This window comes from Myxine glutinosa, chromosome 8 (assembly GCF_964187855.1).
Source record: "Myxine glutinosa chromosome 8, kmMyxGlut1.1, whole genome shotgun sequence".
Lineage (NCBI taxonomy): Eukaryota > Metazoa > Chordata > Myxini > Myxiniformes > Myxinidae > Myxine > Myxine glutinosa.
The window spans coordinates 8,557,981-8,577,963 of NC_136268.1; the positions used below are offsets into that span (position 1 = coordinate 8,557,981).

At 45.3% G+C, this 19,983-nt stretch overlaps 3 protein-coding genes across 11 annotated transcripts in view; 2 read left to right on the forward strand and 1 right to left on the reverse strand.

Moving 5' to 3' along the window:
* Window positions 1-9,167, reverse strand: part of USP39 (ubiquitin specific peptidase 39) — a 38,109-nt gene extending 28,942 nt beyond the window's left edge. The window contains exons 1-4 of the mRNA XM_068123980.2: window positions 7,861-9,167; window positions 5,955-6,018; window positions 1,107-1,201; window positions 813-949 (exon numbers count right to left, since the gene is read on the reverse strand). Of these exons, the coding sequence (XP_067980081.2) occupies window positions 813-949; window positions 1,107-1,201; window positions 5,955-6,018; window positions 7,861-7,927 (363 nt within the window). The 5' untranslated portion in view covers window positions 7,928-9,167. The remainder of the gene's footprint in view (window positions 1-812; window positions 950-1,106; window positions 1,202-5,954; window positions 6,019-7,860) is intronic.
* The window catches only part of ADK (adenosine kinase), a 171,840-nt gene that overhangs the window by 96,945 nt on the left and 54,912 nt on the right, over window positions 1-19,983 (forward strand). The gene's annotated exons all lie outside the window — the stretch shown is intronic.
* On the forward strand, window positions 9,532-19,859 carry C8H2orf68 (chromosome 8 C2orf68 homolog). Of its 4 annotated transcripts, none has more exons than XM_078782906.1 (6): window positions 9,532-9,738; window positions 10,123-10,235; window positions 15,332-15,453; window positions 18,056-18,283; window positions 18,429-18,532; window positions 18,905-19,859. In XM_078782906.1, the coding sequence occupies exons 1-5, from the start codon at window positions 9,677-9,679 to the stop codon at window positions 18,525-18,527; spliced, it is 624 nt and encodes a 207-aa protein (XP_078639032.1). In that variant the 5' UTR covers window positions 9,532-9,676; the 3' UTR covers window positions 18,528-18,532; window positions 18,905-19,859. The 4 variants fall into 4 exon arrangements, with proteins under 4 accessions (XP_078639032.1, XP_078639031.1, XP_078639034.1 ...); XM_078782905.1 differs by having other exon boundaries at window positions 9,540-9,738; window positions 10,105-10,235; XM_078782908.1 differs by having other exon boundaries at window positions 9,541-9,753; window positions 10,105-10,235.

Below are 19,983 nucleotides of genomic sequence, written 5' to 3' on the forward strand. Positions count from 1 at the left end.
TCGTCCTGGGTATGCGATTCTGCCTGCAAAGTTTGGCCTCGATCCGTTCAGCCGTTGCAGAGAAAAAGGGGTTTTCGTGTTTTCACGAAAAACAATATGGCTGCCGAACCACGTGACGTCATAATTACCATTAAAATATTGTACAGACCGAGTCCCTCCTATGGTGAAAATGTGATCTCAATCGGTCCTATTATTGCAGAGAAATTGGTTTTTAAAGGAAATTAAAACTTAAAATGGCACTGAGTTAAGGATCATCAGAATGATCAGAATTACCAAAGTTCAAAGTGCCATAACTTTGTCAAAAATGATCGAAACGTCGTGAAGTTCGAACTTGACCTGTAACTTATCATGAGGAAACCATGTGCCAAGTTTGAAATCATTAGCATTAAGCGTTTAGAAAAAAAGTCCAGAAAACTGTTCTTTGCGTGACGGACTGACGGACTGACAGACGGAGGGACGGCGTGCAAACCTATAGTCCCCTCCGGTGTACACCGGTAGGGGACTAATAATACAAATCACACTTCATAATCGCTTTCGTAATGGTCGCTGTTGACGGAAGGACATCGCCGAAAATGGTCACAATCAGAAAGTTCAACCTGTTAAAGTCGGTACAAGTTCACGGAAAGAAATGGACGTACTCCGCTAACTTTTGATTACAAATTTTAATTCATTCCGATTTGAGTACACTACAGCTACAACGTGCACATATGTTCATGGTTTCGAGATACTTTCCTCATAAAGTAGGATATTGTGAAGGCATCACAGGCAAACATCACAAATATAAAAACATGGTTGCTCTCAAAACATCTCACCGTCACATCGTCCAAGGAGGAGTCCAACACTTGGTAGTTGTCTGGGAGGCAGTAGAAGCGCAGTGTATGCAGGTTGAGGAAAACATGATGACCGACTTGTACACTGTGCGTGTATGCGTGGGAGTGAGGACCTCTACCTGGAGGACGGGACATTACGGAAGTGACACCTGGTGTATAGTTCGGGAAGCACGGAGCCGTCGATGTGGTAAATGACAGCAGATCGATAATGAGAAACGTGCAGGGTCTAAGGAGGAGTTCAAGGGTCAGCAAGTACAAAGAGAGTAAGACAACTACCTTGGAAGTATTTCCCACAGACGAGGCAGGCGTACACGTTTATGTGAGAGAGAGACACCGAGCACAGTTTCTCAAAATCAAAGTCCAGCACACTCCTGCAAAACAAAAACACAAAAAGGAAGACGTCATCATCGTCATCATCATACTGTTGCTGTGCGCGGCCGAGCGTATATCCGTAAGAGTTAAACATGCTGTGCAGGTATAGAACCAAAAAGGTTCAAACAATCTTCATCGGTCAAGTGGCGTTAACTATGACATGGGCAATCAGGTGGGGCAGACAGCTGGAGGTAACGCGTTCATCTCTCATGCTAACTATCGAGTGAATAAAAAATGTCCGACTGATGGGATTTGGAATCATCAAAACACATGCATCCCAAACCATTTGGGATACAGATAAGAGTTCATCCCTTGTAAAAACACACATTTATATATGGAAAAACAGGTTTACCAAGTAGACAATGGGATGTAATGAAAGGGTAACGAAAGAGTAACGAAAGAGTAACGAAAGGCCTGTGGCTTTTTATTGTATTTACGAGTCTCGGCCCGTAGCGGTTGTGAGACGATTGTAACGCCCATGTCTGTCTATGTGTGTACGTCGGAATCGCTTTTTTTCTCTGTAACTACTTGTCCGATTGATGCGAAACTTTGAACATAGGAGTGACTCGCCATGGATAGTATTTTGCTAACAACTCTGATGTCGTAGGTCACATGGTATGGCAGCCATATTTTTCAGATTAGGATGAATCGAAATCCTTATCTGAAAAATCTGAAACTTCATACATCTGATCAACTACCCAATGTGAATGAAGAATTTAATTTATGACGTTATCGACAACGTGGTTTGGTGGCCATATTTGATTGAAAATAAAAATGTAAAAAAATATCTCCAGAACCGCTTAATACAGACTTGGCATTTAATATGGAAATTTTTTTTTTTCTTGACTTGGGTTTCTTTTCTGAACTCAGAATATCAATCTGGTGAGTTTCTTTTATGCTTCGGTGATTTCTTTGTTAAAAGAACCATGTCACTGATTGTCTGTCGCAGCAATAAGTCAATAACAGGATTATATCACAGGTGGCATGACAAAATGTACGGACAGGTACATTTGACGATTGGCTTCACAATCGGGGTATATAAGGGTTGTTGCGTTCTGTATTAGTGGAAAACAACTGCTGCACGTCTACAAAAGTTATTGCCGCTTCCTCTGGAGATGGTCCGTCAACTCGACAATGCTGTTTGTCATGGAGTGGTGGCTTTATGAAATTCTGGCATGAAACGGTGTGCTATTGCTCGTCAGTGTGGCATCACTCAAGGTCAGGTGTCAAATATCCCGAAACGAAATGCTCAGAAGGGTGTCCCTCCTCCAATATCGAGGCCAGGACGTCCCCGCAGAACCACAAGGGAGGGATGATCGCCAGCTGCACCGGTTAGTCCGCAATGGCCGTACCAAGTCAGCTAATCGGCTTAGGGCTGAGTGGCAGCAACTGACAAATGTGCCTGCATCCAGAAGGCTAGTCAACCAACGACTGGTTCAAGCAAGCTATCGTACCAGGCGTCCCCTGAGAAAGCCACGCCTGACAAGACAACACCGCTAGCGCCGATTGCAGTGGGCCAGAGAGCACCATCAATGGCAGCCAGGACACTGGAATCACGTGATCTTCAGTGACGAGTCTTGATTTCCGGTCTATCGTCAAGATGGCCATGTCCGAATGCGCAGACAAGTGCATGAAGCCTACAACGAAGATTGTATAGTGCCAAGAGTCCAAGCTGAAGGTGGTGGGGTGACCGTTTGGGCTGCTTTTCATGCATGGGGCAAAACGGACCTGGTTGTTCTGAATGGAAACCTGAACCAGTTCAAGTACAGGGCCATTCTGGAAGAAACATTGCTTCCATTTGCTCGTGTAGCCTTTCGAGGAAACTTTGTCTTCCAAGATGACAATGCATGGCCTCATCGTGCTCGCATGATCCAACACTTTCTTGCTGACCGTGGTGTAGAGCATATGGAGTGGCCTGCCATGTCCCCGGATATGAATCCGATGGAGAACTTGTGGGCAGAATTAACGCGTCAAATCGACAACTTGGACCAGCAGCCTACCTCTGTGTGTGAATTGCAGCAGACTATTGTCACTGCATGGCAAATGATTCCTGTCCAAACCTTGGCAAATCTCGTGAACAGCATGCCTCAATGTGTACGTGCTCTCCTGAATACTTGTGGGGGTTACACGACGTACTGAACTGTAATTTTACTGTCCGTAATCCCAGTTGCAATTTAACTTTTGTTTAAAAATTTTTTGGCTAATGTGCAAAATAAAGAAATACTTCTGGAAAACGTACAGAAGTTTAACACAGTACTGTCCGTGAATTGAGTTCAATATCAGTTTACATCACTTTCAAGGATCAATTTATTTGCTTCGAAATGTCAAATGTGGTTTTTGTTTCTTTTAAAGGTCACATTAACAAAATCTAGAATAATTTCAACATCATTCCAATGAACTTTTGGTTCTAAGTCAACTTGAAAAGTAAGTTCACCCCCACAAAAAAAATATTCCATATTAAATGCCAAGTCTGTATATCGATGCGAAACTTCATACATATGATTGAATAGCCATAGGGGATATAGTTTGAAATGTTTTTCATATTCACCTTCATTGATGAAATTTAGCCTTAATTTGCAAAAACGTGGTCGTTAAATATCCTATAATCAGTTAACAACCAATAAAACTACAGATAATGACAAAGTATGTAACATAATAGGGCGAAATACAGTGGCTGCCATAACAGCGTGTTCAGTAAACGATGGTATTTTTGTTCAGAATGAGCCTGCCCCACGAGACTGTATGCTCAACCGAGTTCCATTCTCATATACACTGTGGAGGTCCAAGTAACTGCAGCAGTCCCTCGACGGCAAACCTCACGCCCCTCGACGGCAACCCTCACGCCCCTCGACGGCAACCCCCACGCCCCTCGACGGCAACCCCCGCGCCCCTCACCCCCGCGCCCCTCGACGGCAACCCCCGCACCCCTCGACGGCAACCCCCGCGCCCCTCGACGGCAACCCCCGCGCCCCTCGACGGCAACCCCCGCGCCCCTCGACGGCAACCCCCGCGCCCCTCGACGGCAACCCCCGTGCCCCTCGAAGGCAACCCCCGCGCCCCTCGACGGCAACCCCCGCGCCCCTCGACGGCAACCCCCGCGCCCCTCGAAGGCAACCCCCGCGCCGCTCGAAGGCAACCCCCGCGCCGCTCGAAGGCAACCCCCGCGCCCCTCGAAGGCAACCCCCGCGACGCTCGAAGGCAAACCCCGTGCCCCTCGAAGGCAACCCCCGCGCCCCTCGAAGGCAACCCCCGCGCCCCTCGACGGCAACCCCCGCGCCCCTCGACGGCAACCCCCGCGCCCCTCGAAGGCAACCCCCGCGCCGCTCGAAGGCAACCCCCGCGCCGCTCGAAGGCAAACCCCGTGCCCCTCGAAGGCAACCCCCGTGCTGCTCGAAGGCAACCCCCGCCGCCCCTCGACGGCAACCCCCGCGCCCCTCGACGGCAACCCCCGCGCCCCTCGAAGGCAACCCCCGCGCCGCTCGAAGGCAACCCCCGCGCCCCTCGACGGCAACCCCCGCGCCCCTCGAAGGCAACCCCCGCGCCCCTCGACGGCAACCCCCGCGCCCCTCGAAGGCAACCCCCGCGCCCCTCGACGGCAACCCCCGCGCCCCTCGAAGGCAAACCCCGTGCCCCTCGAAGGCAACCCCCGTGCCCCTCGAAGGCAACCCCCGCGCCCCTCGACGGCAACCCCCGCGCCCCTCGAAGGCAACCCCCACGCCGCTCGAAGGCAACCCCCGCGCCGCTCGAAGGCAACCCCCGCGCCCCTCGAAGGCAACCCCCGCGACGCTCGAAGGCAAACCCCGTGCCCCTCGAAGGCAACCCCCGCGCCCCTCGAAGGCAACCCCCGCGCCGCTCGAAGGCAAACCCCGTGCCCCTCGAAGGCAACCCCCGCGCCCCTCGAAGGCAACCCCCGCGCCGCTCGAAGGCAACCCCCGCGCCGCTCGAATGCAACCCCCGCGCCCCTCGAAGGCAACCCCCGCGCCGCTCGAAGGCAAACCCCGTGCCCCTCGAAGGCAACCCCCGCGCCCCTCGAAGGCAACCCCCGTGCCCCTCGACGGTAACCCCCCTGCCCCTCGAAGGCAACCCCTGCGCCCCTCGAAGGCAACCCTGCCCCTCTTGACGGCAAGCGCACCTCTCGAGCCATTTATACAATCATAAATAACAAATCGTGTTTTCAAGGTACAATAAATGAAAATTAAAAGCAAATTGACATCAAAGAAAATTATGCATCCAATCAGCAAATCTTTTCTTGACCTTTGTACTAAATATGGTTTGCCTTGCTGACCCCGCAGTGTGAATTACTCCACATTTTAAAGATTTCCACCTCTGCCAAGAGGTTCTTATTCTCTACCCTGGGGTCCTCGAGGTCGAGACTCATTCCTGATTTAAAAATATATATACAGTACCTGTATTCTCACCGACTCTCCTCTTCCGTCTACCTGCACTTTTCCAAACTTTCTCGTTAGCTTAGTTCCCTCGTATATCCCTCCTTAAGCTACCTGTATGTTTTTTCATTACACATTTCTCCATCTTCCCTTACATGTCAACTCTCAACACTCAAACGCTGCCAACGTCAACCCTCTGTCATTCATCTGTTCCATGAGCCTCAATCTCCATAAACGGTGAAACAAAATGAAACTTTCAACTTGAAAAATGTTGGTAATCATGACGCACTTTTATAATCGCTCAAACCGCTGCCAAATCATAGGCCCAAACAAATGATTTTGGTCATTCCACGTCACTCAAACAAACCTGTTAATCGTGTCCAAGTACGGGCAGTGTCTGCTCCTTCCGTCTGTGAGGCCGGAGGATAAGACTTGTGGGTAATAGGGAGGTTAGAAGAAAGAGAACAAATTATAAGACAAGACGAAGAGCACTGTACAAGCTGAACATGGTCATAAGTGCATGCACTGTATAAGCTGAATATGGTCATAAGTGCATGCACTGTACAAGCTGGAAATGGTAATAAGTGCATGCACTGTACAAGCTGGAAATGGTAATAAGTGCATGCACAGTACAAGCTGAAAATGGTCATATTGTGCATGCACTGTACAAGGTGACCATGGTAATAAGTGCATGCACTGTACAAGCTGGAAATGGTCATAAGTGTATGCACTGTATAAGCTGAAAATGGTCATAAGTGCATGCACTGTACAAGGTGAGTATGATCATAAGTGCATGCACTGCATAAGCTGAAAATGGTCATAAGTGCATGCACTGTATAAGCTGAAAATGGTCATAAGTGCATGCACTGCATAAGCTGAAAATGGTCATAAGTGCATGCACTGTATAAGCTGAAAATGGTCATAAGTGCATGCACTGTATAAGCTGAAAATGGTCATAGGTGCATGCACTGCATAAGCTGAAAATGGTCATAAGTGCATGCACTGTATAAGCTGAAAATGGTCATAAGTGCATGCACTGTATAAGCTGAGTATGATCATAAGTGCATGCACTGCATAAGCTGAAAATGATCATAAGTGCATGCACTGCATAAGCTGAAAATGGTCATAAGTGCATGCACTGCATAAGCTGAAAATGGTCATAAGTGCATGCACTGCATAAGCTGAAAATGGTCATAAGTGCATGCACTGCATAAGCTGAAAATGGTCATAAGTGCATGCACTGTACAAGCTGAAAATGGTCATAAGTGCATGCACTGTATAAGCTGAAAATGGTCATAAGTGCATGCACTGTACAAGGTGAGTATGGTCATAAGTGCATGCACTGCATAAGCTGAAAATGGTCATAAGTGCATGCACTGTATAAGCTGAAAATGGTCATAAGTGCATGCACTGTATAAGCTGAAAATGGTCATAAGTGCATGCACTGTACAAGGTGAGTATGGTCATAAGTGCATGCACTGTATAAGCTGAAAATGGTCATAAGTGCATGCACTGTATAAGCTGAAAATGGTCATAAGTGCATGCACTGTATAAGCTGAAAATGTCATAAGTGCATGCACTGTATAAGCTGAAAATGGTCATAAGTGCATGCACTGTATAAGCTGAAAATGGTCATAAGTGCATGCACTGTATAAGCTGAAAACGGTCATAAGTGCATGCACTGTATAAGCTGAAAATGGTCATAAGTGCATGCACTGCCACTGTATAAGCTGAAAATGGTCATAAGTGCATGCACAAGCTGAAAATGGTCATAAGTGCATGCACTGTACAAGCTGAAAATGGTCATAAGTGCATGCACTGTATAAGCTGAAAATGGTCATAAGTGCATGCACTGTATAAGCTGAAAATGGTCATAAGTGCATGCACTGTATAAGCTGAAAATGGTCATAAGTGCATGCACTGTATAAGCTGAAAATGGTCATAAGTGCATGCACTGTAGAAGCTGAAAATGGTCATAAGTGCATGCACTGTATAAGCTGAAAATGGTCATAAGTGCATGCACTGTATAAGCTGAAAATGGTCATAAGTGCATGCACTGTATAAGCTGAAAATGGTCATAAGTGCATGCACTGTACAAGCTGAAAATGGTAATAAGTGCACTGTACGCGCGGCACAACTAAAGGTGAACTGTACTCTACCTCTGGGTTTGTATACACTACTTTGAGGATGATATTTTAACTTGTCAGGCTTAATTTATTTTAACAAGACAACCAAGATCAGCACGCAACCTGCCAAGTGACCGAGGGTATTACCATCATCGCCATCTTCATCGGAATCATGCTCGGGCTCCCGCTCGCGCTTCAGAGCTCCAGTCGCCATCCTTTAGTATTTGCATCAAAACCAAAATATATTTATATTTAAATGAAACACCTTTTCTTTAAAATAAAAAGAGGATATAAAACACTGAGCTAAATGTTTCATCAGCTATGTCCACCGATATGGATACAAATTACTCTTGGGTTTTCTGCTCGTTTCCGGTTCCGGTTCGCAGATCTACACGACTCTATATTACGGCATCGAATTTTTTATATTATGTTGTTGTTTTAACTCATCTGCTCTCCTTTCGAGAGAAGGTCTTTCAGCAATATTATTTATATATGAGAGAAGGTTGAAAGGATAAAGGAATTACAAAGAAGGAAAAGTATTTGCAACAAGCGATTACAAGCGATACAACAAGCGCCGTCCCCACATAGGGAGCTTACTCTGATTATGGCTGCACAATAACATAAGTGTGTTCAAATATCAAGTTTCTTGTGGAGTGCTCAACAAAAAGCACTCAATGAAGCACTCCATTCGAAACCGTTGATAAAGAACGGCTGGCTTCGCAAGCGACAACAAGCTGCTTGATAACCGAACACAGCCCTTCTCTTCGTTTTTTTACACTGATCTCTACACTAATTACTAACTAGATACGGTGTGTCGGTGCCTAGCGTTAATTGGTCGGGTGGTCCTGAAGCCACCGGAAGCGCTCCATCCGCCATATTGGTCCTCCCTCAACACAGAAAATCCCGTCTGCGTCAATACAAATACTTGCTTCAAGATGCCTACGAAAATTCCACCTTCCTACTTGATTTTTCTCCTTTCCCACTTGAATTTAGTCCATTCCCGGGTTGAAAAAGCCTTATTATATTATTTTACTTAAATACCATCATGTGCTGCATACGGTTATAAAAACCGCGTCGGCTGTGATTAAAGAAGAAGAGGAATCACACTTCATCGGTAAGCCAAACAGTCCCATTCATTCGTTTTGGGAACTCATGGGGGAACAAAGGCTGTTTAGTATTGATCCAATTAGTATTGAGATGGCGCCTGGTGTTGGCCGAATGGTTCGGGCGGCGGGCTTGGGATCCTCAGGTCCTGAGTTCGTAATCCCGTTGAATTAACGCCAGGTGGGGTTGACTCAGCCTGGCATCCCTCCGAGGTCGGCAAAACGAGCACCAGATACCTGGTTATACTTATAGAGAGGCACTGCATCAGGGGCAGACGCGCCCACAGAAAAATGATGCAACCAGCAGCGGGGTGGCGACCACCCAGTATAGAGATCGGTGATTCCTTGTGTGGTTTTACTTCCGTAAACGCAATAATATGCAAATGAGAAAGATTCAATAAATTATATCGTTGAATGATCTTATGAAGTTAATCTCGGTATTAATATCGGGGAAAGAGTGTTTAATGATAAAATCGTTATTGTTGTTATTTTTATATCGTTGTGGTAACTGAGCTGTTTAAATCGAACAGTAAAGTCAGAGAAAAATCACCTGGATCGTGAAGTAGCGAGAGATATAAAATATATAGGTTGCAAAAATATTATTTTTAGAATAGTAACAAGAATAATATATTGAGGAAGAAAAATATTAACCAATCATGGACCAGCCAATCGGATCCGGGGTGACATCATCCTGGTTTCGATCTCCTGTTGCTCCGCCCCCTTTGAACGCAGCGCCGCCGCCGATTCTGGCGGGATCGGCTTCGTTGGAGTGGTTGTGGTTGTTTCTGTGGTAATGTTTCCCACTTCGTGAGGCGCCGGAAGTCGCTCTGCCACAGTTTTGATCGAGAGTCCCGAATAATATGGCGAGATTGGATCTAAGTCATGGTTTCGTTAAACACATTCAGAAGAATCAGATCGAACGGTGAGCGAGAAAGCGGTGAGAAACATTCATTTATTGTCCGTTTGAAACTACAAGTACAATGTACGCGACTGAAGGAAAAGCAGACGCGGTGACGACGTACGTATGTCGCAGATAGACAAGCACGGACAGCCAATAGGATCCGTTGCGTGCTTGTCCATGTGCGACGTACCTCGGAAACGTGTCTGCTTTTCCATCAGGAATGTAAGTCTTGTCTTGTCTTGCCCTGTCTTGTCCTGTCATGTCTACCATTCTTCCTACTCTTGTATGGCCGAGTCGTTGTTAACTTGTTGCAGTCTTTACAAACCGACGTGGACGTGGCCCACTGATTTACACCGTCCTGTCAAACTTGTGATATTGTCCTTTAAGATCTGTCTATCTGTCCAGCGGAGAGTGGGACTTGTCCGAACGAGCTCGTCGATCGTCTCAACGTGCAAGACGGACCCAGGGACCCATGGGCGAAAGAAGACCTGATCAGCAGGTGTACAGACCACCCAAAGGTGAACAAACGTCCCACTGACGTTGCTTTGGTAACATTCTGCTCGGAGTTCATCAAAAGTTCAAATCTGCATGTTTGGTACATTTGGTGTCGGTACAAACTCCATATTTCCGTGTATACAGTCGTTTCGTCCAGCAGTGGTGAGCGCAACGTAAAGTGGGGTTAAGTCCTTCTGTCTACAAACGTCAGTTTAGGCGGAAAAAAATATATTCCTGCTCTCTGGTCAGACTGGTTGATAGCCTGGTGTTGGCTTAGCGGTTAGGGTGCCGGCTTGGGATCCTAGGATCCTGGGTTCGAATCCCGGTCAATCCGTTGAATTAATGCCAGGGGGGTTGACTCCGCCTGTCATCCTTCTGAGGTCGGCAAATTGAGTACCAGCTTTCTGGGATGAATGATCACGGTGTGTACCCTGGTTAGAATTGGTACACCGTATCCCTGCGCATCGTAAGAGGCGACTAAGGGTTGGTGTCAGGAAGGGCATCCGGCCATAAAAACATTGCCTCAAACAGGGAACCATGATTGTCATGGGGCCCGCAATGCTAACCCCCGCTCCAGCGGGGAAAATGGCCTTAAAACGATCATTCATTCATTCTGGTCAGACCAAAGTTCCAGAATTGATGCGGCGATGTGGTTTTTCTTTTTCTTTTTGAAAAGCATGGATTGCACATATGGAGGTGTTTTTTGTGTCATGCCTTGCGGTCCTCCTCATCTGCCGTGGCGCCGTCCAGAGAGAAATCAAAGACGGCCAATGGGACTTGTAGGCTTTTTTGTAAATAATGAACACAAGTTTAATAAGTAATTTTAAAATGTATTTATTCTGAAAATCATTAAGTTCTTCAAGCATATTATAGACTGCCATTTCGTTGTCGAGATCGCCTCGCCGTACCGTCAAACATTCCAATGCGTCGATCGCGTCAACACTGCGCATGCGCAAGTGGTCTAACAGGCCGATGGTCTCCCACGATCTCTTCTCCCAGTCCACCAGATTATCACAGACACGTACAACTTTATGACAAACGAGATAGGACCCAGGCCTAACTAACGAGACCACCCGCAGCTCTCTAGGCTTTCTGGTTGCTTCACAAAAGAACGTCTTCGTTTCAATCAATGACAATATCCAGCCGATTGGATTCATGACGGCACGGCACACGAAACCACTCATATCTTTGGAACGGCTGGTTGGATTCGGACGAACTAAACGTAGTTTTGTAGGGGAGAACCGTGCGCGAACGTCGATACCAATGGCGACCCGCACAGACCCGTATTTCCCGAGATAGCGCGCCGGCCCGGCAACAACAGGCATGCGCTGTGGTCGGTATCGTTGGAAATTAAAAAAATAAAATTGTTGACGCGCAGGGTCAAAATCGATGCGCGCGCTGACCAGAGACCGGAAATATATTTTTCTCAGCCTTATCTCGAGGAACAACTTAATTTACATTGAATGTTGTATTATGAACACCAGCAACGGTACCCGCCCTATGGGCGGAGCTTCAATTGGGAAGCCCAAATGAAAAGGCAAAATATCAGAAATTGAAGGCTTTTTTTATTTTAAACGATTCATATAAACATCGTTGAATCATATCACACGCAAATCATCAAAATCTAAACGGTACATGGCGCCCATTTTGAAAAAAGATTGAATTCTGCAAAACGGAAGCGGCCGCTACACGTCTTTCTCAGTCGCTTTGCACACGCTGCCGTGTTACTTCGGAGCCGCACGTTTATATGGCAAGAGTTCGTCGGGAGTCGATCTACTCTCTCCTGGTACGTAGAATTTCAACAAAAGCCACATCACTGTTCATATCGGTAAATATTATTCCATCATGTTTGGGAAAACTGGAAAATTGGAAAACCAATATAGCCCATTTTACTCCTAAAGGACCCAGGACTACCCACGCAAAATATCGTTGCGATCGGTTCAGCCGTTTTTGCGGTACCTTCGAACGGACGGACGGACATTTGGTGAATTATAGTAAGATAAAGCAGTAAACGAACCTGTAGTTTACCGTACTTTGTCAAGTCATTCCAAACCCGGAAACGTACTGTTTTTGAAGATGTCATAAAGGACACAAACAACAGGTACAAACAACTAATGTAATGTGTTAAATAAGGTGGTGAAGAAGATTCTGTATGAACAGCGGTAAATTTCCCCAAAAAATAATAATTCCACAACCTTTAAAATATTTTTATTTCCACTGAATTATATACTCGAACACAAGAACACAAATCACCGTTTTACCGCTTTAAAAAAACCTTCAGTTTGGTGGTAATTGGACAAAATATTACAGCATTTTACATCGTCTCGACCAATCAAATTTGCTGCTCGCAGACCCCCTGTTTCTCAAGACGGCGAGGTGTTCTATGAACTCTAGTTTACTTTTGAGATACATTTTCATTTTGAAAAATATTGTTTGCCGAGCTCAACGTAGTCGATTCAGTCATCAGTGAGAAATTGTTTTTACCTGCGACGTGTCACAAGTCTACACGAGCTTCCCGTTGCTGTTGGGATTCTTATTGGGGGTTGGTTTTTTTTGAATGTGCACCCATTGGTCAGACGGCTGCCAGACCACACCCACATCCGTTGCTTGACTCCACCCACCATGGCACCTCAAACCAAATGATGTGCCCGCCATCTTGGTTTTCCGGTGGGTCTAACACATTAGGCCCGTAGGCCCCTGCTGATTAAACTGCCCAGATTTGTTGCCTCATATTTCCATTGCCTTTGTTTGGGTCCAGTGTTAATTACGATGAGGGGCCCGGAAAATCGAATCATATGTCGATTAATACTAAAGCTTAATCAAGCCTGTGAGAACGCACAGTGATCAAGTGTTACGTTACACAAATTATTTAATGGTGCATTAAATGCGCGTTTCCCAATCGGCTCGTTACTGGATTTTGTCGCAGGTTTGCCCACGGTGCGGTCGTGCTTGTTTATATGTCGTAAACGGTTTTTAATTTTTCCAAAATGGACGACACTGCTTCTTGTACCTTCTTTCCATGTGGTGATCATAACTACCAAGTTTGGTGAATTTATGCGCAACTGTTTGTTAAAGAGGAGACGGTGTGCCAGACGGGCGGAGAGACAGACGGGGCCGATTTCAACATCCCCTTTTTGTGGGGGGTGGGGGGTTGAGCGTGGGGAATAATTATGTACCTCAATTAATTATGGCTTAATTTTAAATTTTTCCATAATTATCAATGTATAATATTTTAAATAATATAGAACACTGCATGAAAATTCTACTCTTTACAGAGGAGCGTGGGTGCTGGTTTGCCGTTGCCTTCCCAGGAGTTAGTTATGGCAGGATTGTCATCTGTTTAGTGCCCCGGCGATAGCTCACCTATTCAGGAAAAACACCATGACGTATTTCATGTCCAGCATAGCCGGCAGACCGGTCCTCGGGCTGCATGTCCATCTGAAGGACAGTGCATGTATCGATACATCCCTGTACATGTGAAACACCAGGGTGAAAGTTTATAGCTGGGTTGACATGCCATCCCAAGCTAGACAGGTGAAGGGCGAGTGCACATTCCTCAAGACTAGGCGTGGGGACCATTCGGCATGCGGCCTGTAATCATCCGACGGCATGTTTTGTTCCGGCCTATGTGGTGATGTTTTGTTGAGTATTTTAACAACCTGTTACACTTCCCTCTGAGTTGTTTAGCGTGGGTTCAAATTCCGACCCAGTAATCCAGGTGTTTTGCATGCACAATGATCGATTCGTCAATGTGTGCTCCGTCCCTTTGATGGATGTTAAATTCGGTGTCCGGTGGTGGACCTTACATATTCCACAACGTCCTTCACGATGAGAAGGCGAGCTATACCGGCACCATGAGCACATTACAAATTCCTGCCCTTTCATTGAGCATCCTGTGTTGCGGAGTGGCGACCTGTCCAGGTTGCAAGCTCCGGCGCCTCAGTCAATGAACGTGCCTCGACAGCCCTGGGTGCCTAATGGCGCAAATAGACAAAAGAAAAAGAAGATAAATCATGAAGGAATATTATGTCGCAAGATTTATTTCCCAAGAAATGTTATAATTATTTCTTTAATCCTCAAAAGTTGCGTATCGCCCTATTAACCGTTGCAAGCGATCACATCGGTCTTAGCAGGAAGTGATCTAACTTCACAACCACAAACATATTGTGTATTTTATTATCCCGCCGTTTATTTTATAAATCGGGTGGCAGAGAGGGGGGAGTTGTAATCGGCTCTGTCCGTCCGTCCGTCCGTCTGTCCGTCACCGAATCTCCTCCTAAACGGTTGCGCATAAATTCACCAAGCTCGGTAGTTGTGATCACCACATGGCAAGGAGGTACGAGAGCCGTATCATTTTTGGCCCTTGCCCCTGGGCTACTGCTGGGGTCAAAAGGTCAAATACCAAAAGATGCAATTACAGGTGCATTTTTTGAATTCAACTTTGTATGTGCAATTAATGTTTGAGGGGGGGGGGGGGGGTGGGGGGTGCATGAAATGCATAACGAGTTTTTGGTTTGACCCCCGGTTCATGCCCCAGATTATCTTGTGTTGACATATAACACATGTGACTTCAGGTCAAAATGAAGAATTATCTCAAAATTTGATATTGGGTCAATCCCGGTGGAACTCTTTGCCACCTTTCGACGTTCCTTCAGGTGGGAAGTTTGGGATTTTGTGATGGCGTGTCATCGACTTCACTCTAGTTTTGACTCATGGAAAAGTCCTTTTCCTTTAATATGGCTTTAATATGGCAGGGGCATGTCAACACTACTACTGAGGCTTCCAACGGTCATCCATTCTTGTACAAGCTGAACCCCTTGACTCGTACATGGCTACAGTCTTAAAGAGAGTGTGTTGCCATATCTTAGGTTTGATGCGGTCTTCTGTTGGACACCATAGAAAAGGATTTTCTTGTTTTATGGCATTATGATCCTCATAAAACATAAAACAAACCTCATAAAACAACACCACTCAAAGTTCAGATGTTGTACGGAATCTCATTTGCAATTTCTCGAGGTCTTGAACTCCAACTAACGAAACGCGAAAGTTCAATGGGTTTGACCAGTCCATATGTAACTCGGATGTTACAGGTTTCACATGTGCTCTTTGTTCCTTACAGTAAAGCCAGCAGCCTCCTCGGACACCGTTGTCAAGCAAACAACACAATTGGAACATGGACGGACTCTCCAACTCGAGTATGAAGATGACAACGGCCATGTTACTTCGGTCACAATATGTGAGGTGTGCTTCCTACTTATGCCAGAGCGAATTCCTGATATGTCTATAATTGACAAAAAGTAAAAAAAATTGATTTAAAGAGCATTTACTACTTTACCATGTATGCTACAATCGTAAAGCAAGTAATATATATCTTCATGCTGTTTGAAAGGAAACGTGAGATATTGTAATCAGGTCTGTCTGGCCGTCCGTTACGCTATCTCCACCTAAACGGTGTGCACAAATTCACCAAACTTCGTAGTTATGATCGCCACATGGCACGAAGGTGTAAGAACAGTGTCATTTTTGTGAGGTCAAAAGGTCAAAAATTGCAATTACGGGCACATTTTGAAACACTTTTTAAATGAAACTTTGTACGTTCAATCATTGATGGGGGACGCGTGAAATATGGTAACGAGTTTTGGATTTGACCCCTGGTTCATGATCCAGGGGGTGAGGACAGGGTCACAGGGGTCAAAACAGAAAAATATAACATTTTAACTCAAAATTTGATATTGGATCAATCCTGAATGAACTTTTTCCCATCTTTCAACTTTGCTTTACGTGGGCAGCGTGGGGATTTGAGCTGGTGCGCCATCGACTTCGCTGTAGGTGAGTTTGAATCGTCATGTAGGATCTCATTAAGGGCCTTGCAAAAATATAACAGAGGAGATGTTAGTTTATGGGTTAGCATTTGGAGATTATTGAACTTACAAACCCCCTAAGGTATATATTTATTTCCACAAGTATCCTTTGCCTCTGACAAGATTGTGAAGAATAAGTGCTGTTGGCTTTGAGCTGTCTGGTTAAAAACTGTAGGTCTGAACTATAAACTGTCAGAATGTGCTTCATAGGTAGGGTGTAGCACCAAAAGGTGTCGTCCGTTGGAAGTGAAGTTAAGCTGGGTGTCCCGTCTGCTAGCATTTTTTCTTGGTGGATATTAAATATCCAACCCGTATCTTTCTTTTTCAAAGAGTAGGCAGTCGGCGCTCGCACCATGGACAAACCAGATGGTATTCATAGAATACTTACCCGGTGCAGTCCACTTGGTGTGAGCCAACTCTTCTGTTTTTGAAGGGTTCTTTTCTTTGATCCAATATGGCTGCCAGACCACGTGAGCGATGACGTCATACATTTATATTCCCTAATATAATTGTTGCGTAGATCATGCTTAAGAAATTTAAAGTATTGTCCCTGTCAAATTATGATGTTGTGGGGCATACCCCATAGAGGCGTTCGTAATTCACTAGCATGGGGCCAGTGGGTCTATTGACGGTATGGGCGTGGCGTGCGCTCGGTTGTTGGAGCCACGCCCCTTTAAGAGGATCGGGCGGAAGTCATGGGGGATATAAAAAGACAGGAGTTCCGGTCGGGTTTTAGTTATTTGGAAATAAAGGAGCCTTGAACAAGTCAGAACAAGTCACGAGCCTCGATCTTGTATACAAACAAAAAAAAAAAAAAAAAAAAAAAAAAAAGTTTTTAACCTCTCGTTGTCCGCAACTCCTACAATGTCATAATTAAGGCACCAATGACGTCATCGTTAACAACACTTATTCCTGATGTGGACTTCTTTACAATGAGCCACGCTTAATTTTTTTTCCCATGGAGCGGTTTCAGAGATATAAAGGTGCAATGTTTTTGGGGTTTTTTTTCCAAGATGGCACCTGTACCACGTGAACTATGACATCATAATTATCATTTAAATATTCTGCAGGATGACGCGCTCCTATGGTGAAAATTTCAGACCAATAATTGCAGGGGAAAAAAAATCGTACTGATCGGATGAAGCGTTATACTTGTCGAGTTATGACCTCATAACAAAGGCACTGATGACATCTCATTTAAATATCTTATTCCCCATGGGGAGTACTTGACAATGAGCCTTGTTTCTATTTTTTTTACATGAAGCGCTTTCAGAAATATAGAGCTGCGAAGTTTTTCCAAGATGTTGCCCTATCACGTGACCTATGATGTCATATTTATCACTAAAAAATTGTACAGGCGAAGGCTGTGGTGAAAATATGGTGAAAATTTAGTGTCCATCGGACTAACAGTTGCAGAGAATTTTTTTTTTTCATACTCATCAGATGCCATCAGTGCCTTGCGGGAGTGGGACGGTGGGTCGTCCCAAAGCCACCTAGTGGCGACACTGGGGGGGGGGGGGGGGGGGGGTGTTAATGGTCGAGCCCACATCTGAACAATCCTGAACAACTTGTACAAATTCCGGCCCAAATTACTTTCAGTAGAACATCAGGCCTGACCAGCCGGTCTGTGAGAGACTTGGGCTAAAAACGCTCCCAGCCGAACCCGAGAGAAGGTGGGAATAATTGGGGCCATTAGAGAAGTAGTTGTGGTACCAATAATTTAATACACCGTACAATACAAATAATTGTGATTTCCAATATGATTGGAACATCAGCATTATAACTTTGAAATGTTTGCATTTTTAGTCGTACATGCCAGTAGGTTTTTCTTTTCAATTAACCAATAAAGTGCTTTCAGAAATTATTGAAGTATAACATGTCCTGGGATGCACGTTAAATAATCAACAGAGGAGGGGCACTTAGCTGATACTGTGGGAAAGAATGCGAGTTTAAAACTTTTGTGTTTTTGATTTTTCTCCCAGGAAGAAAGTGAGGAAGAGATGGTGAGCAAAGTGGGGAAAGCAGCTGGTGAAGGACTGACGGAAGAATTGTCTTTCTGTTTATTACTCTGGCTCCGGAGAGAGCTGGACAGGAGGTGGGGCAGAGATAAAGCGGCGGAACAGAGGGAATCGACGACCGTGGAAGAGTGCGATAGACGTCAAAGAGGATCGGGACGACGTGGAGGAAGATCCGATAGAGACTGCAAGAGGGTGAGAGAGTACAAGCTCAGAAATGCGGGGAAGGAGAGAGAGAGAAAGAGCGAGTATGAAGAATATCAGCTGTGAGACAATATGTGAAAATATAGTGTGGATTGTGCTCGTCGATCAAATTGAGGAGCGAAATATTGCTCCACAGACGCTCCAAAAACCAAGGACATTTGAACGGCAGGAAGTTGGATGCAGGAGTAAAGTGACGTTGGATGAACATTTGTACTTTGTTAAAAAGAACAAATGATGCAGGTAAGGAGGTGGGAGGGGAAGCAGTTCATCTTTGTATTGAGCAATGATTTGCCAAACGCAAGTCTCTCACAAGGAGAGGATAAAAAAAAAAATAGCCACCTTTAGAGGCCATTTTTCCCCGCAAAGCGGGGGTTGGCCTTTTTCGGGAACCGTAGTTGTTGTTGTTTTTTGGTCCCATTTTTGAAGCAATGTTTTACGGCCGGATGCCCTTCCTGACGCCAACCCTTTTTGCCACAAGGAGAGGATCTTACCTTTTAACTGAAACCCCCTTAAAGCACCACGCCCCCCCCCCCCCCCCCCATGAGTCCATTGCAGGTTTTTATTCCGTATCAAGATTTGTAGGTTTACTCCAAAATTTATCTCTCCTTGTAGGTTTTTCTTCTTGTTTTGTATGCAGCACACGGCTACAAGTAGCATCATTGAGTGGGGCATTGATGCAATGCCCTATGTAGGTTAGGGCAGGAACTTGGGATTTTGTCAGGATGCCGGCGATGGCTCGCCTACTCTATACAAGGATACCATGGGATATTTAACGTCCACCAGCCAACGATGGCGGATGGGATGCCCGGCTTAACGCCCTTTCGAGGGACAGCATACAGGTGATGCCTCGTCCGGGATGACAGCTTGTAGCTGGATCAAGATTGGAACCCAGGAGATGGCTCAGAGGTGAGAGTACATACCTCGTTGCCACCTGCCAGCCTCCCCTTGTTGGGTTGAGCATCCACGATTAACTTGGGAATGTCTTGTTTGTGTCAATGACAAAATTTATAACTATTTTTGTAGATTATCTTGTGTTGAAATGTACAATTAACGAGGCATGGAGACCATCTTTGGATGTAAGGACTGGTGCTCGTGTAAACACCTTTTGGCACTCTGGTCCTGTGTTCAAATCCAAATGCATGTTGGGTAAATTGGCCGTTAAATTACATTTCGTTTTGAGCGTGACAACAGACGCCGCCACAAATAAAAGCCGCAACTCGTCCCGCTGGGTTTGCAAGGCAATTGAGGTGGATTACCCATAGAAACCGAGTTGTTGGTGAAAACGTTCATGGTGACCGTATGGAATTGTTTGGTGATAGACGGGAGTGATTGGCTGAATTATCCATCACTGAACTACCGACACCATGCCCGACACATCCGCCTGGAAGGCTCACATGCTTTCGTTGGTATTTGATATTACCAAAGTAAAATAAATAAATAAAAAGTAAAATAAATGAGACCATTTTTTATTTATACGCGTGTTGCCGGTGATCGTTTCGTGGCAATAAAATGTTTTTTTTGTTGTTTTGTTGCATATATCAATCCAATAAAATATTTTCTTACCATATATCCTGAAAACCTTTTATTCTTGAATTGTACAATCTTCGTTAAGCTGGCTTTATTGTTCAAACTTTTCAAAAATTGTCAAAAAAAAACTTTATTGTGTGAATATCTCAAAATATGTGGACGGA